General features: G+C 43.3%; 1 protein-coding gene across 5 annotated transcripts in view; it reads right to left on the bottom strand.

Annotated features, from left to right (window-relative positions):
• XPO1 (exportin 1) overlaps positions 1-22809 on the bottom strand; it is a 66624-nt gene that overhangs the window by 30839 nt on the left and 12976 nt on the right. For all 5 annotated transcript variants that reach the window (XM_074989451.1, XM_074989450.1, XM_074989452.1 and 2 more), the window contains 6 exons: positions 4530-4591; positions 4407-4451; positions 4094-4275; positions 3607-3655; positions 3406-3525; positions 3147-3275 (listed from right to left, as the gene is read on the bottom strand). In XM_074989451.1, coding sequence (XP_074845552.1) covers positions 3147-3275; positions 3406-3525; positions 3607-3655; positions 4094-4275; positions 4407-4451; positions 4530-4591 — 587 coding nt within the window. The remainder of the gene's footprint in view (positions 1-3146; positions 3276-3405; positions 3526-3606; positions 3656-4093; positions 4276-4406; positions 4452-4529; positions 4592-22809) is intronic.

The following is a 22809-nucleotide window of genomic DNA, read 5'->3' as shown; positions in this document are numbered from 1 at the left end:
CACCAATGGCAGAAGGGCATACCCCGCCCCCCGACCCCCAGATCACCTTGGGTCTTTCCATCTGTCCAGGGAAGACGACAACCAGGGTGGAACAACACTGCTCCAATGAACCCTATTCACTGAACAGAAATAAGAACTATTTTTTATTTGTTTATCAACAGGTCTAGCACTCCGATGATGGCTTGAACTATGCTGATCATGTTCCACGTGAGCCACAGACACTGGATCAGCCACTCATCAAGTTATGGGTAGACCTGGATGTCTTGCCATCTGACAAAGGCTGCTACTACTGCCATATACTTGGACAAAATCTGTGGTGCTGTAAACAAGCAAAAGGGTAAAAAGAGAGAAGGTGGCAGCGACATCAGTTTACAATAAATCTGAAAAATTTTCTGTGGCCACAGAAAATAGAAATGAGGAAGTCTGCATCCTTTAAGCTGAAGGTGGTATACCAGTCCCCTGAATTTAGGGAGGGTATTGAGAAGACCAAGAGACAATGCAGAACCTCAGTTTCTTAAGATACCTATTGAGACAACACCTATCCAAAACATGCTGCTGGTCCCCTTTGGGATTAGGAAATAAAAACACCTTTCCCTCTCAAGTCATTAAGGGCTGCACATCATAAGCGAGGACTTCTTTGAGAAAAGTAGTCCCTGAAAAGGGATGGAGGTGGATGGAGGTGACACTCTGAAATTGCTGTGGCTCGCTGCCATGCAGCTCATCCAGACAGGGCTCCTTTTCGAAAGGGCCCCGGGACCTTTGAAATTCTCTTATAGCTATCTGCTGAGGTGCTCACTGCCAGAAAACTGACCTTCCAAGAGAGAAGTAGAAGGCATGGCGCTAATGATTTGAAAGAAGGGCCCATGACCCTTGACAGAATCAGGTACAAATCCCAAGAAGAGATCATACCCATTGACAGGAATAAGGGGATTTCAAAGTTCCCAGGTCCTTTTGAAAAGGAGCCTTGTCTGGACGAGCCATGCGGAAGCAATTTTGAAGTGCAGCAGCCACCAGCATGCTAATGAGGTGCTGAATATGTATGTCAGTGCCTCATTAGTAATCTTCGAAACAGTCATTTGCATGGCTATTTCAAAGATTTGGGCTAGTGTAGACACAGCCTTTGTGTCTGTCTGCTCCAAGAACAGTAAGAAGCCTTCAAAACGCAAGTTCTGGATAAATTGCTGGACCTCATGAATAAGTCCTGAGTACCACAGCCAAGTGCAATGCTTTATGGTGACAGCTCAGGCTCATGTCTTAGCTGCTGCGCTGCCTTTATCCAGAGCAACCTGGATAGAGCTCCTGACCACATTCTGATCCTCCTCCAAGAGGGCAGGGAATTCCTGTTTTGAATCATTAGATAAGTGCTTTTAAGACTTGGCCAGGGAATCAATACCCTGGGCAGAGAAACAGCCCAGCAAAGAGTACACTCTGCTGTCTTCACCATGCTTGTTCTTCTGCACCGATGACATCCTTCTGCCTGTGCACTGCTTTCTGTACTTCTTCCTTGGCACCAACTATGTTGAACATTGCCAGGAAGAGTGTTCTATACCAAAGCCAAAATGCTCAGTGAAAAATAAGCAGCAACTTAGTTGTGAGGCTGGTATGAGCCTACAACTCCATCACTGCAAGGTCTGATGCTCTGAGATAAATCCACCAATGGTCGATTTAGAGGGAATAGCAAACATCCACCAAATCAAGCGCAGACTGCTCTGCAGTCAGCCACTGTACCCTGATGAGAAGAATAAGGCAAGCAGACTGAAGAGTTTCTTCTAGCAACCCCACACGGTTCAGATCCCACAATAACTCATGCCCCCTGCAGATTTGCTTCCTTGCAGAAAAATAACCCAATGTTATTCGTGTAGCTGGACTTGCGTAGCATAGGTCGACTTTCTGCAGCAGTTTAGATACAGAATGAGAGAGGCTTCCATGAGGATAGCATTCAGTCTTTTTGCTCTTACATTGTTGGTGACAGACTCAAGTCCTGACAAATCTGGTACTTTTCTCTCACATGAGTTTCTCTCAAGTCTTCAAGCAGCTGGAGTGCAGGTCACTCACTCCTCATATATTTGAGGAGTCACAAGGTTTGAAGCCCTGAGGCATGTCTGGGGCAAAAGAGGTCCATCAATTATAGGGACTATCTACAGCATGAGTCAGAAACCTTTCTGAGGCAGACTGAAGAAATTTGACCTTTTGACCTGAATGTAGAGTCCAAGTGCCAGTGACACCTTTTAAAGTCAGCAATAGTCCTACTTACAACAGCTTCATTTATCAATAGAGATGAACTTTACTGTTTAGGCGATAGTTGGTAGCATTAACGGTCTTCTGTTAAACCACAGGCTTCGAGCAAATGCCTGACTGCATGGGGAAGACGAACAGGGATGAGCTCCCACCTTATGTGCCACTCCTGGCACCTGTGCTTGCTGACGCCCAATATACAATATCATCACTAACACAAACTGCAAACATCTACATACACCAAAAGAAATCTTATGTTTAACAAACTATGAATTACAATTCCAAAACCACTGTGGAGGAGCTTTGCCAAAGGAAGAAGGGTTGTTCCAGCAAACATCAGAGGTGGCAAGAAGCAACAGTGTGGGGTCAGTACAACCTCTAATACCGGTGCATGAAGGCACAGCTCGAGTACATTAGAGCTGGCCCAATGTGAATGCAGGGGGAAAAAATTCTCAGCAATGGTGTAGACAGCGTGAACACAGCTCACATGGAATGGACATGAGCAAGTCCTCCAAGAAATTATGTTCCAGTTAGGACCAGATGAAAAATAAACTCTGAAGAGGAAGCAAAAAAAAAAAAAAAAAAAAAAAAAAGCGGCGGGGGGGGGAGGAAGGGGAGCAAAGAGCTTGCATGCCTCTCCTCAGCAGCACAAGCAGATCAGTTTGAGCTCCTGGACCAGGTGGCAGAAATTACTGCCAGGGCTGAGGAGACCTTGGCAGTCATGTCAAAAGCAGCTAGCTTTATATAGTGAATGTGTGTGCGCAAAATGAATATACAGCAGTTAGCTTTATATAATCAATGTATGTTTACAAGTAAGTTAAGCTTCCTCTATTAAACTGATCTTGCTAAATAAGAGGCAGTCAAAGCTTAAATTAGGAAAGTTTATTTTGTACAAAGCTCAAAAAAGTTACCTGTTTCAACTGCATCATGGTCAGTGTAAAGAGGGTTACGAATTGTTCCTCATATTGGCTTACACTGACACCTGCAATCTCTGTGAGGCACTTCAATGAGACATTTCGAAACATTGGAACATTTAAAAACTGTAAGAAAGATTTCAGAAAGAAGATTAGAGACATTACAAAAAAGCAAGTTACACATTAAACATATTATTTCAGTTAACAAAAGCTTCCATCTTATATGCTAGTAGCCATCATTACAAATACCCGATACCTTGTATATTAACGTGCTGATTAACTTGGTCTCAAAAATGTATCCCAGTGGAATCCAGTTTAGGAATCGCAGCAAAGTTTCCAAAGTTGCGTGAACAAGGGGAGCATTTTGGGAATTTTCCTGTAATGAGACAATATTTACTAATTTACTCTCTTTCTAAGAAATTCTGCCATTTTAAAAAGTTATTGAAATCAGACTTACCATCACAAACTGACACAACTGAAATATCTGAGAGAACTCATTGCACATACTAGAAAAAAATGAAAATAGATATTAAACATTCAGCACCACCACTCTCAGAACTACAAGACCCACTACAATAGTCTTCCTTTTGCAGTAAGCAAGCAAACTTTTAATGAAAATTATAAAAACTAAGTGCAAATTCTGGTCTACAGGCAAGTAACATGATACACCATGCCTTCTCACCATTACAATGGTAGAATTACAATCCATGTTAAGGTAGAAGCTGGTCACAAAACAGATGTTGACATACCTGTTAAATGAGTCTGGTAAAGTTTAGCAGTGTCATTAAGAAAAATGGAGCCATCAAAATATTCAAACTAAATTCAAGTGTACACAAGCTAATGGGGTAACTCGACAAAAACTTCCAATAAGAACAATTCTACAGTAGCAACTGAAAACTGTGTGTATTAAGAGTATATGAAAAGTTACAGAATATTTTACTTACCTGTCTTTCAAATGTTTGGCTTTCACTTGAGTTATCTGTCCACTGGAGAAGTCAAACACTTCTTCACTTAATAATTTAAGAATCACCATATTGTTTTGGCAAAGACTCTCACTTGTTCGACTTGCCCCTACAATATCACTTATGAATGTTGGCCAGTGTTTGGGCCATTCCTGTTTCAGTATCTGAAAGCCACAGAAAGCCAATGTGGTAAGTACAGCCTTCTTTCCTTATGCAAAACTAGTTTTTTTGGTTAAACTGTTAAGTGTGTAATGTTTTTATGTGCAAGAGTAAAAAACTAGTAGCTAGAGCTTACCTGAACAAGAATCATGTTCAGTTTTCCAATATACACTTTTTCTTTCTAGAGAAAAGAAAGAAAGAGTTAAATTATCAGTAATGCTTCCCTCCCTTTCCATTTCCCTGAAGAGAATTCACTTACTTCTACACATGTGGGATCAGATGAAGTCTTGATAATTAAGCCGACAACATACTTTTTTATTCCTACAAAGAGAGTTAAAAATTACTTATCAACCTGACCTACACATGGAAAACCTGAATCCAGAAGTACTGAACATTCTCTCAGCAGGGTGTATATTTACAACTTTAAGCTAGTCTTAATTATACATGCAAATGAGCTGGAAGACAACCCCAAAATATCTGACACTCCAAAGGATGTCAATGAGTATCTTTCAATCATATGCACATTTTAGCTGCAGCAGATGACATTCTTGCTATTAACACAAAGGAAGATCTAGAACAACTAAGGATTCAAATGTTAAATTTTTGAGTAGACTCTGTGCTGTAATCCATATTGATCTCATGCGCTTTAATGCTCCCAGAATCTGTCAGGATCATTTGGGGAGCCTGTGCGGAGGGGGAGTAAACCCTCACATTCAAGGGACTATGGAGAAGAAGGGACATCCCTATTAGTCCATTGAATGGAAGATTTACCTTACTAGAGGGAGCTGGGAAATTGACCAGGGCCACTACACTGTCAGTTTCCCACATCCCCCAAGTTGCTGGACCTGGGAAACTGACAGTGCTGATGCTCCTGGCTCAGAAAGCAGGACTGAAGGAACTGTGGGACGGGCTCCCAAAATGCACTGCTGCAACAGTTGATGTTTGGTGATTTCACTGTGGAAGCGATGTGTCAAATTTGTTGGGAGCCTGTGGGAATCATAGAATACTAGGACTGGAACGGACCTTGATAGGTCATTGAGTACTGTCTAGACCATCCCTGGAAGTGAGGATACTCAAAACTGAATTTAGAGAAACTGAAATTATAAAATCAATTTTAATAAATTCATATTTATCTTGTAGCGTAGATGTAGCCAAAATGTCAAATATAACACTTAGACTAAGAGCTCTATGTAGAGCTTTCACTAGCAGAAGTTGGTGTAATAAAAGTTACTGCTTCATCCACTCTCTCTCTCTTTATCCTGGGATCAACATAGCTACAACAATGCAAACCTATATAGCTACGGGCAACTAAAGGCAATGCTGCAACAGAGTTCACCGAGTTCAGTGTATCACCACTCCCCACCACTTTAGCATGTCTAGGCTATGGAAGTTACAAAAAACATCCACAAGTTTAGCTTGACTGGTGGGAAATATATACAGGTTGAACCTCTCTAGTCTGGCACCCTTGGGACCTGACCTGAGAGAATTTGCCAAACCACAGGAGGTCAACACTGTCTAGGTAGCAACATTACTAACACTTCCACTGCATACTGGACTCTTAGACTTTAGAGCTACAGATGTTGGAGGAGAGTGTGCCGGATAAGAGAGGTTCAACCTGCAACACAGACAAAGCTTTACAGCCTGACCTATTTCGTCACTTTAAACAATTTTCAATTAGTTTAACAAACAGGGGTAAACACAGGCCTAGCCTTCTTCTCTATACTATGTTGCTGACCATATTAAATATCGACTCAACTGACCTGTTTATTTTATCCATTCTAAATCATGTGGAAAAAAGTTTCAGTTCTATTTTTTTTTTTTTTTAAATAACATCAGAGTCCAGGTGTGGAGCCTATGAAATTATGCTTCCCTACAGTTTCATTAACTTTTCCCATCATCATGACACAATCCACTAACATCAGTTCAGGTCCATTGATTGGGCCAGGACAAATATATATTTATAATCATTTTTACAAGTCTGCCACGCTTAAACTCACTTTGCTTTTTTGATTTTCAAGCAAACCCAGTACTCTTTCATTAATAATCCCACTTCTATTTGGCTTTGATACAGCAATTAGAAAAATGTGTTATACACACTAGATAACTATAAAGACAAACTATTCTGTAAGTTTTTTTCCTTCTGTTGAACAAAATTTTAAAATACACTAGTTTTAGAAACAAGATATTATAGCCACTTAATTCCACGTAACATTTGGACTGCTTCGTGATTAGAGCAGTGGTTACCAAACTAGGCATTACAAGAAGCTGGAAAAATCTACAGAAAGACTGATGGCCAAAATATGAGCAGGGTTGTGGGGCGCTGGAAAGTTGCATGCACATCATGTACAGTATGTACCACTCTGTCAGTCAGGCTTAGGGATAAGCACCAATACTCTGTGAAGTCATGTTGGTGAGATCCTCTGGCAGTGGGAACCCATGCCAGGGCCAATGTGCCTGCACAGCACCTGAATACATGGCTGCTCCACCACCACTGTCAGGAGTGGAAAGCTAAGCCCAGACCACTAGCCACGTGGTGTAGGTTGGAATAGGGTATAGGAACTTGGTGACTTTTGCCCCAGCAGCCACTGGTACCTGGGTGCCTCCTGGGCTAAGACACATCTAGGAGCTGCTAGCACTATTAGTAAATATCCTTCATTTACTTCAGTGCTACCTGTGCATGGTATTTGGAGCTTCTCCACAAATGTGGCTAATACAGTAAACTCTTTCATATTCGGCAGCCCTGGGGTCAGGAGGTTGCAGAATATTCAAATATTCTGGATAACAGAGAGGTACTCCAAGCAATGCATAATGCTAAATAAAAACAAGATTAGATATTAAACAAAAATGTATGCAGAGTACTTTATTTACCAACAGTACCATTGTACACTGTAAACTTTTACTGTATTTGCTGTAATTATTTGTATTTACTTTCCTATACTGATGAGGAATGGAAAAATACCACAAGGCAAGTAGACACGCCAGGGCAGGGATAGGGCATGGGTGAGGGCCGAGTGAGAAAAATAAGGTGGCCTTGGAGGAAAGCTTATCAGAAAGCAGCCTGAGAAAGATGTGCTTAGCTCAGTATGACAATGTAACTGCAAGACTGTTTTAAGCCAGAAAATTCAGGTTTCCATATCTGTGTAACCCATAACAGAACAATCGTATGGGGTCTATAAGGAAGTCTGCACTTTGTTGAGAACTGGTCGCCCCTTGCCTTTTCTCCCAGAGCCATGTAAATTAAAGCACTTCTGTTAGCCAAACAATGATCCCGTCTGAATTTCTACATCATTTTGGGGGCTCGTCCGGAATGCATCCCTACACAGACCGCCCCGAGTAGGACCCTCGTCGCAGCTCTTCAACTTCATCACTCCGGGAAGGCAATCCTCAACTCGGTTCTTCGGCTCTGCGCTTTGATGCTCCGGACCCTGATCTATCATCTGCCCGTTTGGCTCTGGTGGTAAATCCCTGGCCAGGGTGAGTACCTGTTTGTTTCGGCGTCAGTAAGTCCTAAGCGTGATAATGGGTGACAGGACCTCTAAGGTCCCACCATGGGATCCCGCATGGTTTGTGTCTCTGAAATATGGGCCCAGGTCAACTCAGTATTTAACTAAATGGAACCAGTATACCAGTGACGATCCTGAACTGCAGTGCCCTTAGATGGGTTGTGGGATCACAATATTCTTAAACGTTTCCGAGAAAATTTGGAAAGTAAATGCCCAGTTCAAATGAAAGCCTGGTACGTATGGGAAGACAAGCCTGAAAAGCACCATAAGCGCTCCCCTCCTACAAGGAGAAAAGTTTAAAAAGCAAATTTATCATCTTCAAAATCGAGTTAAAGACCTCCAATGCCAGCGACCAACCCCGTCTGCCCCTTGTCCACCATATCCAGCTAAACTTTACCCAGTCCTGACTCTGCCACTAAACCATCTACCCTGAGATGATTAGATCAGTGGGTCCCGTTTCCACTGCCGCCTGCCAGTCCCTTGGCCTCAGGCGCTGCTGATGCCGCACCTACTAGGGCATCAGACCAGACGCTGCCACCGCTTCCTGACCCCGAGTCCCCTCTTAGTACTCTCACCTACGATTCCCCTGCAGGGGATCGATTTGAAATTGACGCCCCTTTGAACTCTCAGGAGGAATGGAGCATACATTCTGCCACTCTAGATCAGCAGGGCACCCTGGTCAGAATTACCCTCTGGGATCAAAAAAATGCCACCATCGAACTAGACTGCCAAAAGGAAAAGATCCCTGTGAGAAAAACTCTCCAGAGTGAGAAAGCTGCCAAGCTGCAGTGTCCCCACTGAGAATGCCCTGTACTGGAAGGGGAGTTCATGGTGGTCCATGTCCTTTTCACCTTCAGAAATTATCTCCTGGTCAATCACCTTCCCCAAACTCCATGAAGACCTTACCGGGTTTGCACAAAAACTCTAATCCCTCTTTGAAGTTTATAAGCCGACTCACGGTGACACTCAGATGCTCCTTAGTGGTCTTCTTCCTGGAGACCAGAACAACACCCTTCTTAAAACAACCAAGGGGCCTCTTCAAGACCCCAGTAAAGACAGTCTGCTACACCACTATAAAAATGTCCTCGACGCCATCCCTAAGGTCTCCCCACAAAAGACAGACTGGTCCAAAATCTCTACTTGCAGGCAAAAGCCAGAAGAGCACCTTGCCTATTATTATTCTCACCTGATCCAAGTCTTTAAGGCACATTCTGGCACTTAGGACCCAGAAGCTAGCCTCCCTGCCATGCTTAGTCAAAACCTTTGTTTTAGGACCGTTACCCAAAATATCCGAGGCTCTGCAAAACACTGCGATTGGTTGGGAAACTAAATCCCACACCAAAATTTTGGCAGCTGCCACTCACTTTTATACTAAAACCCAACAGCAAAAATTGAAGGCTCAAGAAAAACTGATGGCTTTGCAAATTAAAGATCTTCCGGGCAGCACCAGACCACGGCGCCCTATGGGACCATTTCGCTTCACTTGACCACCCGGTCCCTCTGAAGTTCCTAATTACATCTACCACTACTGCAAGCAGAAAGGCCATTAGAAAAATGAGTGTCCAAATAGACCCAGGGGGTCCCCACTCTCAGCAAAAGCTCCTACATTTCAGCCAGGTGCCTGCCGAGCTCCACCACCCGGACCGGTCCCATGAGAATGAAAATCGGTATTAGGCCAGCCAAGAAGACCCAGAGACTCTAGCTCCGTTACTTTCTACCTTCTCTGATGCTACGATTACCTGTTACTATAGAAAAACAGACTGCTCCCTTTCTTGTTGACACCAGTGCTTCTTTGTCTATGCTTACCTCTGATTTTGTATCTAAGGTTTCCGTTCTGACAAAAGTAATTACCACTATGGGTATTGGAGAACCACCCACTGACCACCCTGTTAGGCTGCCGTTCTCATTTACCTTGGGCCCCCTAACTGAGCAACATGCCTTTCTATCGAGTCCCTGTGCTTCTGCAAGTCTGTTGGGGGGCGAGACCTCCTTTGTAAATGGCGGGCAACAGTTCATTGTTCTCCAGATGGGGTTTTCCTCACATTACCCCAAGCCCAAATTCCAGCCTTGATGATGACACTAATGGAACAGGAACCTGAGTCCAATTCTTCCTTGTTGCAACAGGAACTATTGGCTCACCTTCCCGAGTCCTTCTGGTCCCATTCCACAACCGATGTGGGACTACTGAAGGGTGCCACCCTGTTTTCTATCAAGGTTAAATCAGGAGTGTCTCCCCCATCGATCCCGCAATACCTGTTGTCAGCTGCTGCCTCTAAAGACATTGCTCCTGTAATACAAGGTCTCTTAGAACAAAGCATCCTTGTATTGACTCGCTCTTGTTGTAATACTCTGATCCTCCCAGTCTGTAAGAGGAAGAGTATACACCTGAGGGGTTGCCTGTTTACGGATTTGTCCAAGATTTATGTGCTATTAACAACTGTGTGGTCCCTTTGACAGCTGTGGTGCCCAACCCCGCCACTGTACTTCCTCAGATACCTGCTTCTGCCTTTTATTTTTGTGTGGTGGATCTCTGTAATGCCTTTTTCTCTACACCAGTTCACCCTGACTCTCAATACTTGTTTGCTTTAGCTACCAGGGTCAGCAAGACACTTTCACCCGCCGGCCTCAACGTTTCCATGACTCGCCCACCATATATAGCCAGCTTCTCAAGTTTACCTCGATACAGTTCAGCTGCCCCATGATTCTGTGTTGGTTCAGTATGTAGATGACCTGCTCCTTTACTCTGATACCCTCCCTCATTCTCAAGCTGACTCTGTTGCTCATTTAGAACAACTTGCAGTGCGAGGTCAAAGCCTCCCACTCTAAGCTGCAATTCTGTCAGACTTATGTTACTTACCTGGGATGCAGTTTCTCGCGGTACCCATCATCTGTCTCCTGATTGCCTCTCTGCTGTCCTTCCTCTGCCTTGCCCACAGACCAAACACCAACTCTGCAGATTCTTAGGTGCTACCAAATACTGCTGACAGTGGATTCCTAATTACTCTGAACTTTCCAAACCTCTCAAACCTTCTGACCCATGACTCTTCCCCTGACCCGCTGCCCTGGGAAGATATCCATGAATCTGCCTTCTGTCAGCTTAAATAAGCCCTCTCCTCTTCTCAGTCTGCCTGACTATTCTAAGCCTTTCACTCTTTTCTGCCATGAACACCAAGGTACTGCTTCAGGTGTCCTGACCCAACCTTTTGGGCCTTCCCCACACCATCCCATTGCTTACTATAGTGCCTCCCTTGACCCGATCACCTCTGGGTTCCCTCCTTGTCTCCGCACTGCTGCTGCTGCCACGCTGCTGGTTTCTAAAACCAATAACCTTGTTCTCGGGCACCCACTTGCTGTTGCTGTCCCACATGCTATTCTTGTCATCCTCCAACACGACAGAACTCAGCACCTATCCCCTGGCTGTTTAACCCACTATGAGGTGGTTCTTTTGGTTGCGGACCATGTGACCCTTGTCCACTGAGATCTCCTCAATCCTGCCTCTCTTCTTCCTTCACCTTCAGATGGACAACCCAATGACTGTGCTCAGCCTGTGGATTTTGTCTCTCTTCTCCACCCTGATCTTTCTGATACCCCTCTGATTAACCGACCTCATTCTTTATGTCGATGGCTCTTGTTTTCGAGATAATCATGGTATTCTTCAAGCTGGTTATGCTGTCTGTTCTAATCACACCGTTATTGAACCTGCACCTCTTTCTGTTACGAGCGCTCAAGCCGCTGACCTCATTGCCATTATCCGTGCCCGTCATCTTGCTGCTGAGCAGTCCGCTAATATTTATGCAGACTCTCACTATGCCTTTGGCGTCTGCCATTCTTTTGGACAGATCTGGAAACAATGAGGTTTTCTTACTTCTGCTGGGACTCCCATCTCTCACCATCACCTCATCACTGCTCTCCCAGATGCTGTTCTCCTCCCCCCCACCCTTGCTGTTCTATGGTGCAAAGCGCACACTGCTGCTGACGACCCTACATCTCTGGGAAATGACAGGGCGGACACCATGGCCAAAACCACTGCCCTGTCAGAACTTTCGGCTCCGGTCTTAGAGGCCGCTCTCTACCTTTCCTCCCCTATCTCCCCTGACCTTCCCTTCCTCCAGGATGCCATCCCAGAAGCCAAAAAGGACGCCTGGATTTCTGCGGGCTGCACTCTCCAGTCCGACTCCTTGGGGCAGCACCCATCTGGTTGCTTTGTAGCTCCCAGGGCCCTACTATCCCTCTTAGCCCAACTGGCCCACTTAGTAGCCCACTCAGCCAAAGGGAGGATGCTAGCCAAGGTTGACAGTCATTGGTATGCACCTGGTTTTTCTGCAGTCGCCGCTCATTTTTGTCACAAGTACCCACAGTGCCAGCGACAGAATCCTGGATGCCCGCCCCGCCCGCCACACACATTCTACAGACCTTTGGGACTTTACCCCTTTTCTCACCTCCAGACAGATTTTACTGAGCTGCCCAGGTCAGGGTCCTGGAAGTATGTGTTATTGTCTGCCTTTTCAGAGGCTGGCCTAAGGCATACCCTTGCCGATGGGCTGATGCCCTCACTGTGGCCAAGAGACTTCTTTTTGACTTACTGCCTTGCTTCGGTCCGCCCCTTTCCCTGGGCTCACGCTGTGGCCCCCATTTTGTTGCCCAGGTGGTCAAACACGTTTGTAAAGTCCTTCCCATCCAATACAAGCTCCACACCCCAAACCATCCTCAGAGTGAGGGTAAAGTGAACAAAAAAAAAACCAAACTGATATTAAGCTTCGCCTGGCAAAGACCAGTGAGCAAACTGGTTTCAAATGGCCAAAGGCCCTCCGCTTGGTACTTTTCCAAATCCGAAACTCTATCCAGAAGTCCTCAGGTCTATCCCCCTTTTGAGACTGTTTTTGGTCAACCCATGAGGGGACTTGCAGCCCCTCTACCTCAACACCTGACATCTCCATGATTCTCTATTAACCTACTGACAAGGGCTCACCAAGGCCCTTGAGGTCATCTTGTTGCAGGTTAAAGCCACAGCAGAGGACTAGTCTCTAGATGGTGGCTCGGTTGTCAATCCAGTCCAACCAGGAGACGGGACCTTAATTAGGACCCACCAGAGGAAAGATTACCTGCAGCCTTGGTGGAAGCGGCCTTTCCAGGTCCTGCTAACCACCCCAACTGCCGTGAAGGTAGCTGAAGTTGCTGCCTGGGTTCATACCTCCCACTGCAAATAGGTACCAACCCCAAAGGAGTGGAAGGCCGCTCTCACCAGCGATACCTCCTTTAAAATCCAGAGGGTTCCAAGAGAGTGACGATTAGGCAACAAAGTCTCGAAAACCAGAGGGTTCCTTTGTGAGTGAAGATCAGACTATGAAATCTTGAAAAATAGCCTACATGGCTAGCCAAATTTCACCTAAAACCATGGGCGCTGAATGTGTGTGTTATAGTGCTTTTAGTGACTTAATATGAATCACACTAACCCCTGGGAAGTTGCAGACAATTATACAGATTTAGAAACTCCCCAGGAAGTAATGCTATTTTGCATTCTTGTAGTCATTATTTTGTTAGTGGTAGCATGCTGGAAGCCAAAGTTTTAAAGACAAACCACCATGCTGCTAATATTACTCAGGTTATGAGTTTCCTGACCTCCGTGCAAGGAGAATGGGAATGGAATCTATTTGTGCACCTTTCTCAGGTGGTGGCACAGAGAAGAAATTTAAGCACTTGCTGGATATGTGCACACAACCTCACACACCTGTAACAGGGATGCTCCATGATTGGCATTCCCATATCTTCTGATGAGTGGAACAATACCAAGCCCGGGGTACTGGCTGGAGTCCAGTATAGTCCAGATAAGACCATGGGGCCCCAAGGGACATAGATAATCTCTTCCAGGAAAGCGGCCCCAACCTGTTATCAAGTTAATGGCACACCTCCCAGTGCCACTAACCTTGGCCATTATACACCTTGCAACCATACTAAGGTGGTCAGTGCCACTAATACCAGCTTCCCAGTAGGTAGCTGGATGACCCATGCCAATCAAACTGCCCCAGACTATACTGGTTGTGCGGAAGCCAGGCTTATAAAGACCCTACCTCCCCACTGGGTGGGCACCTGTACTCTGGGATAGATCATACCTGGGGTTCAAATCTTGCAGCAAGTAAGCTGTGAGGATGCCTGGAACCTAAACCATCATTGTGGCAAAAGATCTGTCAATCCCCTAGTCACCCGAAACATTGGTTTCCACCAACTTGCATGTACCTTTCTACCGTGGCTAGGAATAAGTGAATTAGAAAAAAAGCCATTGTTATTATCTCAGCCACGATTGAAGCCATGGGAAATGTGACCATGGATGCACTTCAGGCACTAAAGGAAGAAATTTCACAACTCTCCCAAGTCACTATACAAAATCGTATAGCCCTTGATCACTTGCTAGCCTCCCAAGATGGGGTATGTCTGCTAACTAACTGCAGTTGTGTTTATGTCCCCCAGGATAAGTGTATTGAAACTGAATATCAGTTAACAGTTCTCCATCAGGTGGCCTCAGAAAAAACCGACTGGGCTTTTGGTTGTATCTGGGCTTGGTTAACCTCCTGGCTGCCTAATTTAGGGTTGCTTGCGAGAAAGATATTGTATGGACTCTTGTATGCTCTGATTGTCTTATTATTCTTATATGCATTTGTCCTGCTAGCATTGCGCTGTCCATGTGTTTGCCCAACTATAATCACTCGAAGCGTCTCTGAGCTGTCTAGAACAGAACTACAAATGATGGTTGAGTGTGAGCGTCAAGAAAACATTAAGGGTCTGATGAACACAGAGGTGTAAGCACAAGCACTTACAAGAGGGGAAATGATGAGGAATGGAAAAATACTGCAAGGCAAGTAGACATGCCAGGGCAGGGAAAGGGGGGTGGGCGAGGGCGAGTGAGAAAAATAAGGTGGCCTTGGAGGAAAGCTTATCAGAAAGCAACCTGAGAAAGATGCGCTTAGCTCAGTATGACAATGTAACTGCAAGACTGGTTTAAGCCGGAAAAATTCAGGTTTCCGTATCTGTGCAACCCATAACAGAACGACTGCATGGAGTATATAAGAAAGTCTGTATTTTGTTGATAACTGGTCGCCCCTTGCCTTTTCTCCCGGGGCCATGTAAAATTAAAGCACTTCCGTTAGCCAAACAATGATCCTATCTGAATTTCCACATCAATACTGTACTCTGGAAAACGTAACTAAAATTTATTAGGGTTAAAGTGACAGTTATTTGAGAGTTCCGGATGACAGAATGCCAGATATGGAAGTTTACTGTACCAGGAAACTACCCTCTCAGCCTCACCATGTCCTCTTCATCCCACTTCACCAAGTAGCCCCTTTCTTCCCCTTATCTTCTGCCCTCCCACCCCCAGTAAATCCCACTGTGCTTTTAGGCACACTTAATTCCTCTTTCACCCTCTCACGGCCCTAAAAAGCACTCCCCTTTTCTGTCTCCTTCCAGTGCACTAAGAGAAACTTCTGATGATATACCTGAAAGAGCAGGCTCACTCTCAACCCTCCCATTGAACCTGTGGGTCACGTTAACTGAGGTAAGCCTAAATGGGGGTCTGGCATGAAAAGATTCACGAACCACTGAATTAAACAAAACAAAAAAGCAGTCTTATAGCACTTCAAAGACTAGCAAAATGATTTATTAAGTGAAGAGCTTTCGTGGGACAGACTCACTTCTTCAGATCTGAAAAGTAAACTAGCACAACAAGAATTTAACAGAAAGATACAAATATCTAGATGAGCTCATATGCCTACTGCAAGACCTATGTATTTGCCCTTGGGTACATGTATGCCAGTTAAAAATCACCAGATTTGAGCAATCTATGCACTAATTTATACAGTCTTCAAAATTTACTAAACTCTGTGCATGTTTACTTTTATTCAATAGCCTTAAATAAAAATGGGGAGTCCTGTGGCACCTTGAACAACAAATCTGTTTGGGCATAAACTTTCATGGGTAAAACCCAACTGCATCTGAAGTGGGTTTGACCCATGAAAACTTATGTCCAAATATACATTAACCTTTAAAGGAGCCACAGAACTCCTAAATGCCTTTGCATATACAAACAGGGCTACCCCTCAGAGACTTATACTTATTAGTTTTTTAAAAAGGGATGTGTATCAGAAATTGTTTTATGAAAAAATTCTTATCTCCACATAAAAAATACATTAATACTGAAAGAACACAGAAGACGGGATTTGCCCATGCCTCACTTTTGTTTGTTATTTTCTGCATCTCTCCCTGGTCGAGAGCCACTGCTGTGGATAACAATGGACCAGGAACTTAATGCCCTTTTCACACAACTGTCACATGACCAAAATAAGTGATTGTTTTGTATTCCACTTAGTCACTCAAAAGTAATGTATTCCTTAATCCTTTAAAAAGCCTTAACTACCCTATTCCGAATGCTTTTGGGGAGGTGAGATTATACATTTCTACTATCACTACATTTTACTTACATGGAGTATTATGTAATTCTATTCCTGACTCTTTTAACAGATCAACTCAAAGATCACATTTCTAAAGTAAAAATATTTGTATCAACGGGTTAATAAGTATACAAAGATGTTTCATATGAGACAGCAATCCAGACTGCTGTCACTGGTGTAAACGAATTTAAACAGTGAGTCAAGCATAGGAACAACACGCTTCATGACCTGCATTCTCTAACTTTTTCTGCTCAAGCTTTAAAAAAAAAAAAACCCACACACTGTTACAGAAGTGTTTTCCTTTCTCCCACAGACTTGCTATAATATCTTTTAAACCTTCCTAATGCTCTGGAGCACAGTGAAAGCATCTCGGAAATTCATTTCACTGTCTTCCCCAAAACTGTAGTAAAGGAAGGGACTGTTAAACATGAATGCCAAGAACAGAATGTCTTTTTCAAATCAAAACACTAGCTAGAGCCACGTTATAAGATTACACATAATGCAAAAGTTGCGAGGGACAAACACTGGCATGGTTCTTTGCTCCTGGAGGGGCTCAACAAGAAAAAGACTGCTATCCTCGAAAAACAATTCTCTTTCTACAGCGCTACTTTTAAACTGTGCCTTTGCTAACAGAAAATATGGTTATTCTTTAAAAATTGGAATGGTATGCAGTCCAGTAGCAACATCCCAGGAAGTGTCAGCACAAAGACCAGAGAAAGAAAACGTCCAAAAATGAATTAAAATTATGTACCTTTTTTAATGAAATTTTTGATTTAGGGAAAAAACCCCACCACATGGCATATGGGGCATAATTCTCTTAAGGGACAGAAAGGGTATATTTATACAGCAATTAAACATCTGCAGCAGGCCTGGGTCAGCCAACCCTGGCACTGGAACTGTAAAACTGCTGTGTAAGACATTCAAGCTCAAGCCAGAGCAAGACCTACGATTCCCCTAAATCTGAACTTCAACCTGAGTCCAAACAATTTATAGCCCTGCAATCAACCAATCAGCTGACCTGGACCAGACATCCTCTAAAGGACTTGGGAGTACTGTGAAGGAGAAAGTCCATGTTGGGAAGCTGGATGCCATCCTGGAAAAACAAAGTGACAGGCTAAACAAGGCGTTGAATGGACATCTAGACAACAATGGCAGACGCAACACTTAACTTTAATAATCACCCCCAAATTAAACTGGGAAATGTCTCCCACACTTTGGAATTCCTGCTGCTTCATAAAAAATAGAATAGTTGTAATTCCTCCTGCAGTTCAGATGCAGGCACGTTCATTGGGGTCTCAACTGACTGACCTATAATGCCTGTACCTATTCCCCATTACATGACAATACACATCCTTGTTGGGATTATGCAAATATTTGCAAATCCTAACACAGGAAGTACTCCTTTTTGGACGCTCCTGTTTGAAAGGCTGTTTTTTGACGTTATTATCGAAAGCCACCGCTTCGAAACGGAGCTGTAGTTTAGATATAGCCTAATGGAATTGGGACTAGAATTCAAGACTCCTGGACTCCCAATCCCAAACTCTTATCTTCAATATCACAGATCCAGAGATCCATAACTTGTGACAATTGGCCAAGGTATATTCCAGGTTTGTATAAGAGCTGATACAGCTTTTGAAAGCGTGCTGATGAGAGAGAGTGTAATACTGCCCCTCCCCTCAGTATCTTAAATTTAAGGTGACCATTGGTCCCATACTGGGAGGGATGTTTAAAAGGCATTTTTTTTAAAAGGAATTGTCCCATATTGGGCTGTCCCTCCTGAGCCTTGGGGAAGCATGGGCAGCTGTTGCTTCCCCAGTGCTGCAGGGGAGGGCTAGGGGCTGCCGCCTCCTTCCTGGCTCCCTGGGGTTTGGAGAAGCTGCCCTTGTCTCCATATCCCCCTGCTTCCTATTTGGCCATTTCTACACATGCCAATAAACGGCCCGAAATATGCTAATGAGGTGCAGGTGCAAAATTCCCCATGCCTCATTAGCATAAGGTCACATGATTCAAAGTCTGGAAGACGCTCTTCCAGACTCCAAAACAACATGCAGAAGTGCGGCCCCCCCGGGGGGGTCTTCCAAAAGGAAGACCTCCTACTGGGAGCTCCTTCTTCCTGAAAATGTGCATCTGCGCCTTAGCATATTTTGGGCCATTTATCAGCATGCCGTGTGGAAATGGCCGTCGAGACAGGGAGATATGGTCGTCCTACTTAAAATTACTTTTAAACACCTCTAGAGTTCAGACTTATCCACAAGTAAAAAGAAAAAGTTTGAAAACCACTACGTTAAATGATCACTAAAATCCCTTCTGACTTTGGACACTATGTAAAAATGAAGAGTGGCATTCAGCACAAACACACTTTTCTTGTTTTCATAAAAAGCAGAGAACCTGATTTTTTCTTCCTCTTCCATCTCCTCCTCCTCGAAAATCTCATGCAAATTCTTATTCCCACAACTATCATATCAATATGTGCTCTCTTCCTGCCAACAAAATACACCAACCTAATTCTACCACCCATTAAAGCTTTAAAAATGAAGAGTCCTTCAACACACTCCAGGAACAGCAGCTTCTACCGTTTCCTGCCTTTGGCAAGCCAAGAGCTTTGTGCTACCTAAGACCCCTGCTCTAAACTAATGTGTTTTACTGCAACTGAATATAGTCCTTTTCAAAACTGATGCTAGAAAAAAATAATTCAAATTTCATAGACTGAATAAACAGATGTGCACACAAACTCAGTGAAAGATAAACTACCTTTATCACAAAAGTACAATTTCATTTTACATTACAAAGTCAACTGTATCTCTATTACTGGACCTTAACCACAAAAGTCAAAGTATCTTTTTCTGAACCAGCATTCCATATTTTTGTAACAGAAAACCAATTTAGCATAATCATGGGGCATTTACATTAATCTTAACTAATGAAAGCACACCTATATGCGGAGACTAAAGTTCCTAATGCTCATCAGCCTTATACAAAAAACACAAATTTAAATAAACAGAAGCCTCTGCATTAACAATCAGTGATGAATATGTAGTATTTGCTCTGATCCAACTGACAGAGACCAAAAACTACAAGAACTTTACCAAATATTCATAAACCTGAATTACCCACCAGGAGAAGTAAAAAAATAAATCGACAGGGCCAGACGCACACCCAGAAACCAGCTACTCCAACATCAGCCCAAAAAAACCAAGAAGAGAACACCACTGGTCATCACCTACAGCCCCCAACTCAGACCACTGCAATGAATTATTAAAGAGCTACAACCTATTCTTAATCAGGATGCTACACTCCAGAAGGCCCTGGGTGACATGCCTGTTCTCTCCTACAGACAACCTCCCAGCCTCATGAGGATCCTTACTAACAGCCACAGTCTATACCCCAGGAACACCAGTCGTGGAACCTTTCCCTGCAACAAAGCCCGCTGCCAGCTTTGTCCACATATCTTCTCTGGAAATACCATCACTGGACCTAACCAGGTTACTCACAGAATCAAAGGCAATTTCTCATGCTCCTCTACTAACATCATATATGCCATCATGTGCCAACAATGCCCAGATGCTTTGTATATTGGACAGACTTCTAACTCCCTTAGACAAAGGGTCAACGGGCACAAAACAGACATCAAAACACTCCAGATCCACAAACCAGTTAGTCAACTTTTTAATGGAATGGGGCATTCTGTCAATGACCTCAAGGTATGTGTGTTACTGAAAAGAAATTATCACTCCTTTGTAGAAAGAGAAGGGGACGAACTGACATTTATATTCAAATTCGGAACATTAACACATGGTTTAAATCGTGATGTGAACTTTCTGAGTCAGTATAGGGGCTCGTCTGCATACCTAACTCAATCTAATTCTTGACCTTCCCCGCCACCCCTCCACTCTGATTTGTTCACCTTGATTATCTTTTTCTGATTTGTCCTTCTTGCTTACTGTTTTTGGTTCTCTGTGTCTTAAATATTGTGTCTGTTCTGGTCTGGATATGGTCTGAAGAAGTGGGTCTGTCCCATGAAAGCTCACCTAATAAACTACTTTGCTAGTCTTTCATAGAATCATAGAACACTGGGACTGGAAGGGGCCTCGAGAGGCCGAGTCCAGTCCCCCGCCCCGACGGCAGGACCGACCGCTATCTACACCATCCCTGATAGACATCTATCTAATCTGTTCTTAAATATCTCCAGCGAGGGAGATTCCACAACCTCCCTTGGCAACTTATTCCAGTACTTGACCACCCTGACAGTTAGGAACTTTTTCTTAATGTCCAACCTAAACTTCCTTTGCTGCAGCTTAAGTCCATTGCCTCTTGTTCTCTACTCAGAGGCCAAGAAGAACAAGTTTTCTCCTTCCTCCTTATGACACCCTTTAAGATATCTGAAAACCATGATCATGTCCCCCCTCAATCTTCTTTTTTCCGAGCTAAACAAGCCCAATTCTTTCAGCCTTTCTTCATAAGTCATGTTCTCCAGACCTTTTATCATTCTAGTTGCTCTTCTCTGGACCTCCAATTTCTCCACATCTTTCTTGAATTGGGGTGCCCAGAATTGGACACAATATTCCAGCTGAGGCCTAACCAGCGCAGAGTAGAGAGGTGGAATGATTTCTCGTGAAATTTAACGTGCTACTTGACTGCTTTTTGTTTTGATAGTATTCTTCCCTTGATTCTAACCAACATAGTGCTTACATTCAAGACTGCGTTCCATTTTACATACTTTTATTCTCAAAGGTAGTAGAGGTGACCGATTGTTCCAAGTTCAATGTATGGACTGAAACTACACATTTTTCTCCCCAAAAGAGGCTTTAACTTTTTTCAGAGTTTACAATGTCCCTTTGTTCACTGAGACTTGACAAAAGCAATGCCCTCTCTCAGGATCTGAGCACGCTAGCAACAGCTGTAGCTCACCCTGTGTGACCCACATCTTGACATTTCAACATAGCAGAGACCAAGATGTTGACAGTACACTGGGGAAGGTGGGTGGGTATTTATACTTTTTTTTAATCTTAACATCTTCCCAAGAACTGTGTATTCCAAAAATCCATTTTTGTTCACCTGGCTTTAATATGACAAGCTTTCAAAAAAACATTCAACTTGTAGAATAGTTTATACTGCTGACCTTCTTTATTTCTGATCTGAAAGCAAGTCATGAAGGATATAATTAAAACCTACACAAAAGCAATCAAGACACCCATCAATTTAAAAACCTAAATTACAATACTTGACTAAGACTAGGAACACATGCTGTAACCCAAAGAAAAGTTTGAGGTTCAGTTTTCCAATGGTATACAGCATCAGTTCATCTCCTCAGACTATGATCCCCAAATCTTTAAGTCACTCATTCCGATAACTTTATTTTCTTCTATTTACACTTTACCCAAACCTAGTTATAACTTGCATGATCCTGAGAAGTGCTGTAGCTACCAGCAGAAACCAACCCCCCGGCCCCCAATCTAATGATAGCTGGAATCCCCAATTGAAAGATAAGTCACTACCTTCTCTAACTATGTTTCAGGAAATATTTACTTTTCAAAAAAAATCCAGTCAGACAATGTAAGCAGTGTGAAAATAAGAGTATTTAGAATTACTTATTCTGAACTAGTGGTGTTGTATTAGTTATATTGTTAAAAAAATTAACCTTCTAAAAAGCCAGTCTGGCCCTGTGTTTTACGTTATCCAGCTGAGAGAAAGTCTTGCCTTTCTATTGATGGCTGGGTCAAAACTAAGCAGGTTCATTCAGTTGTGTCAGAGACAGCAAGAAACCTTTTTTTTCTTTTTAAAAGAAAAAAAAAAATGTAAAATTAAACCTGTTAAATATGTACTAGATTTCAAGTTGAAAATGTCCCACTAGAGTCCTCAAAAATTCTGTTTCAGAATTCCATGTTTTTATCTCTGCTTTGATGCCATACCCTGAGGAACCGTGGTCTCCTGCTAGTGGTGCCACAAAAAACCCTATTTTCACTTCTGTTATTGGAGCAAAAGTATAACCTGGGATGTGAAATTTTTTTTTCTACTCATCTTCAGGCAGTACTTTTCATCAAGCAAGAGGCTGTTAAACCTGGAAATTTTAATGCTCACTGCAAAAGGGACAGCACAAGTTCAAATGGCACCTCACTAGCTCACTGAGGCAAATCAGCAGAAATTATATTTTAAGTCTCCTGTAATGTCAGGCATTTTACCAAAAGCCCACCACCAGTAACAGCAGAGAAAAAAGTTCAGAATGCTGATGACATTCAAGAGCTTTTTACATAGCAAATATTGGCAAACAAGGTCCAAATTTCCTGACTTGTCTTAGCCAGAAACATCTTCATGGACCAATGAACTATTCCAAGTATTTCTTCTCATTGGGAAAGGACAACATCTTATCAGTTCGGAATGCTTTATCTTCATTTTGTCAGTTATACTGACTACCAGTAGTATTAGCTATAAAATGCGTGCTTGTGCAGCCACTCAGAAGAAATTCAAATGATGCCCAGCTGATTAGCAGAGTGCTCACAGGTAGGTTTGTGTTTTTTCTGGTGGCACACATTCACATGGGTCTTGGTGCGCACACTCACAAAAACAGTATTTTACTCATGGATGGAAAAAAGTTGCA

This window comes from Carettochelys insculpta, chromosome 3 (genome assembly GCF_033958435.1).
Source record: "Carettochelys insculpta isolate YL-2023 chromosome 3, ASM3395843v1, whole genome shotgun sequence".
Classification (NCBI taxonomy): Eukaryota; Metazoa; Chordata; order Testudines; family Carettochelyidae; genus Carettochelys; species Carettochelys insculpta.
Note: the sequence above shows the minus strand (reverse complement) of the source record. Positions and strands in the feature narration are given on the sequence as shown.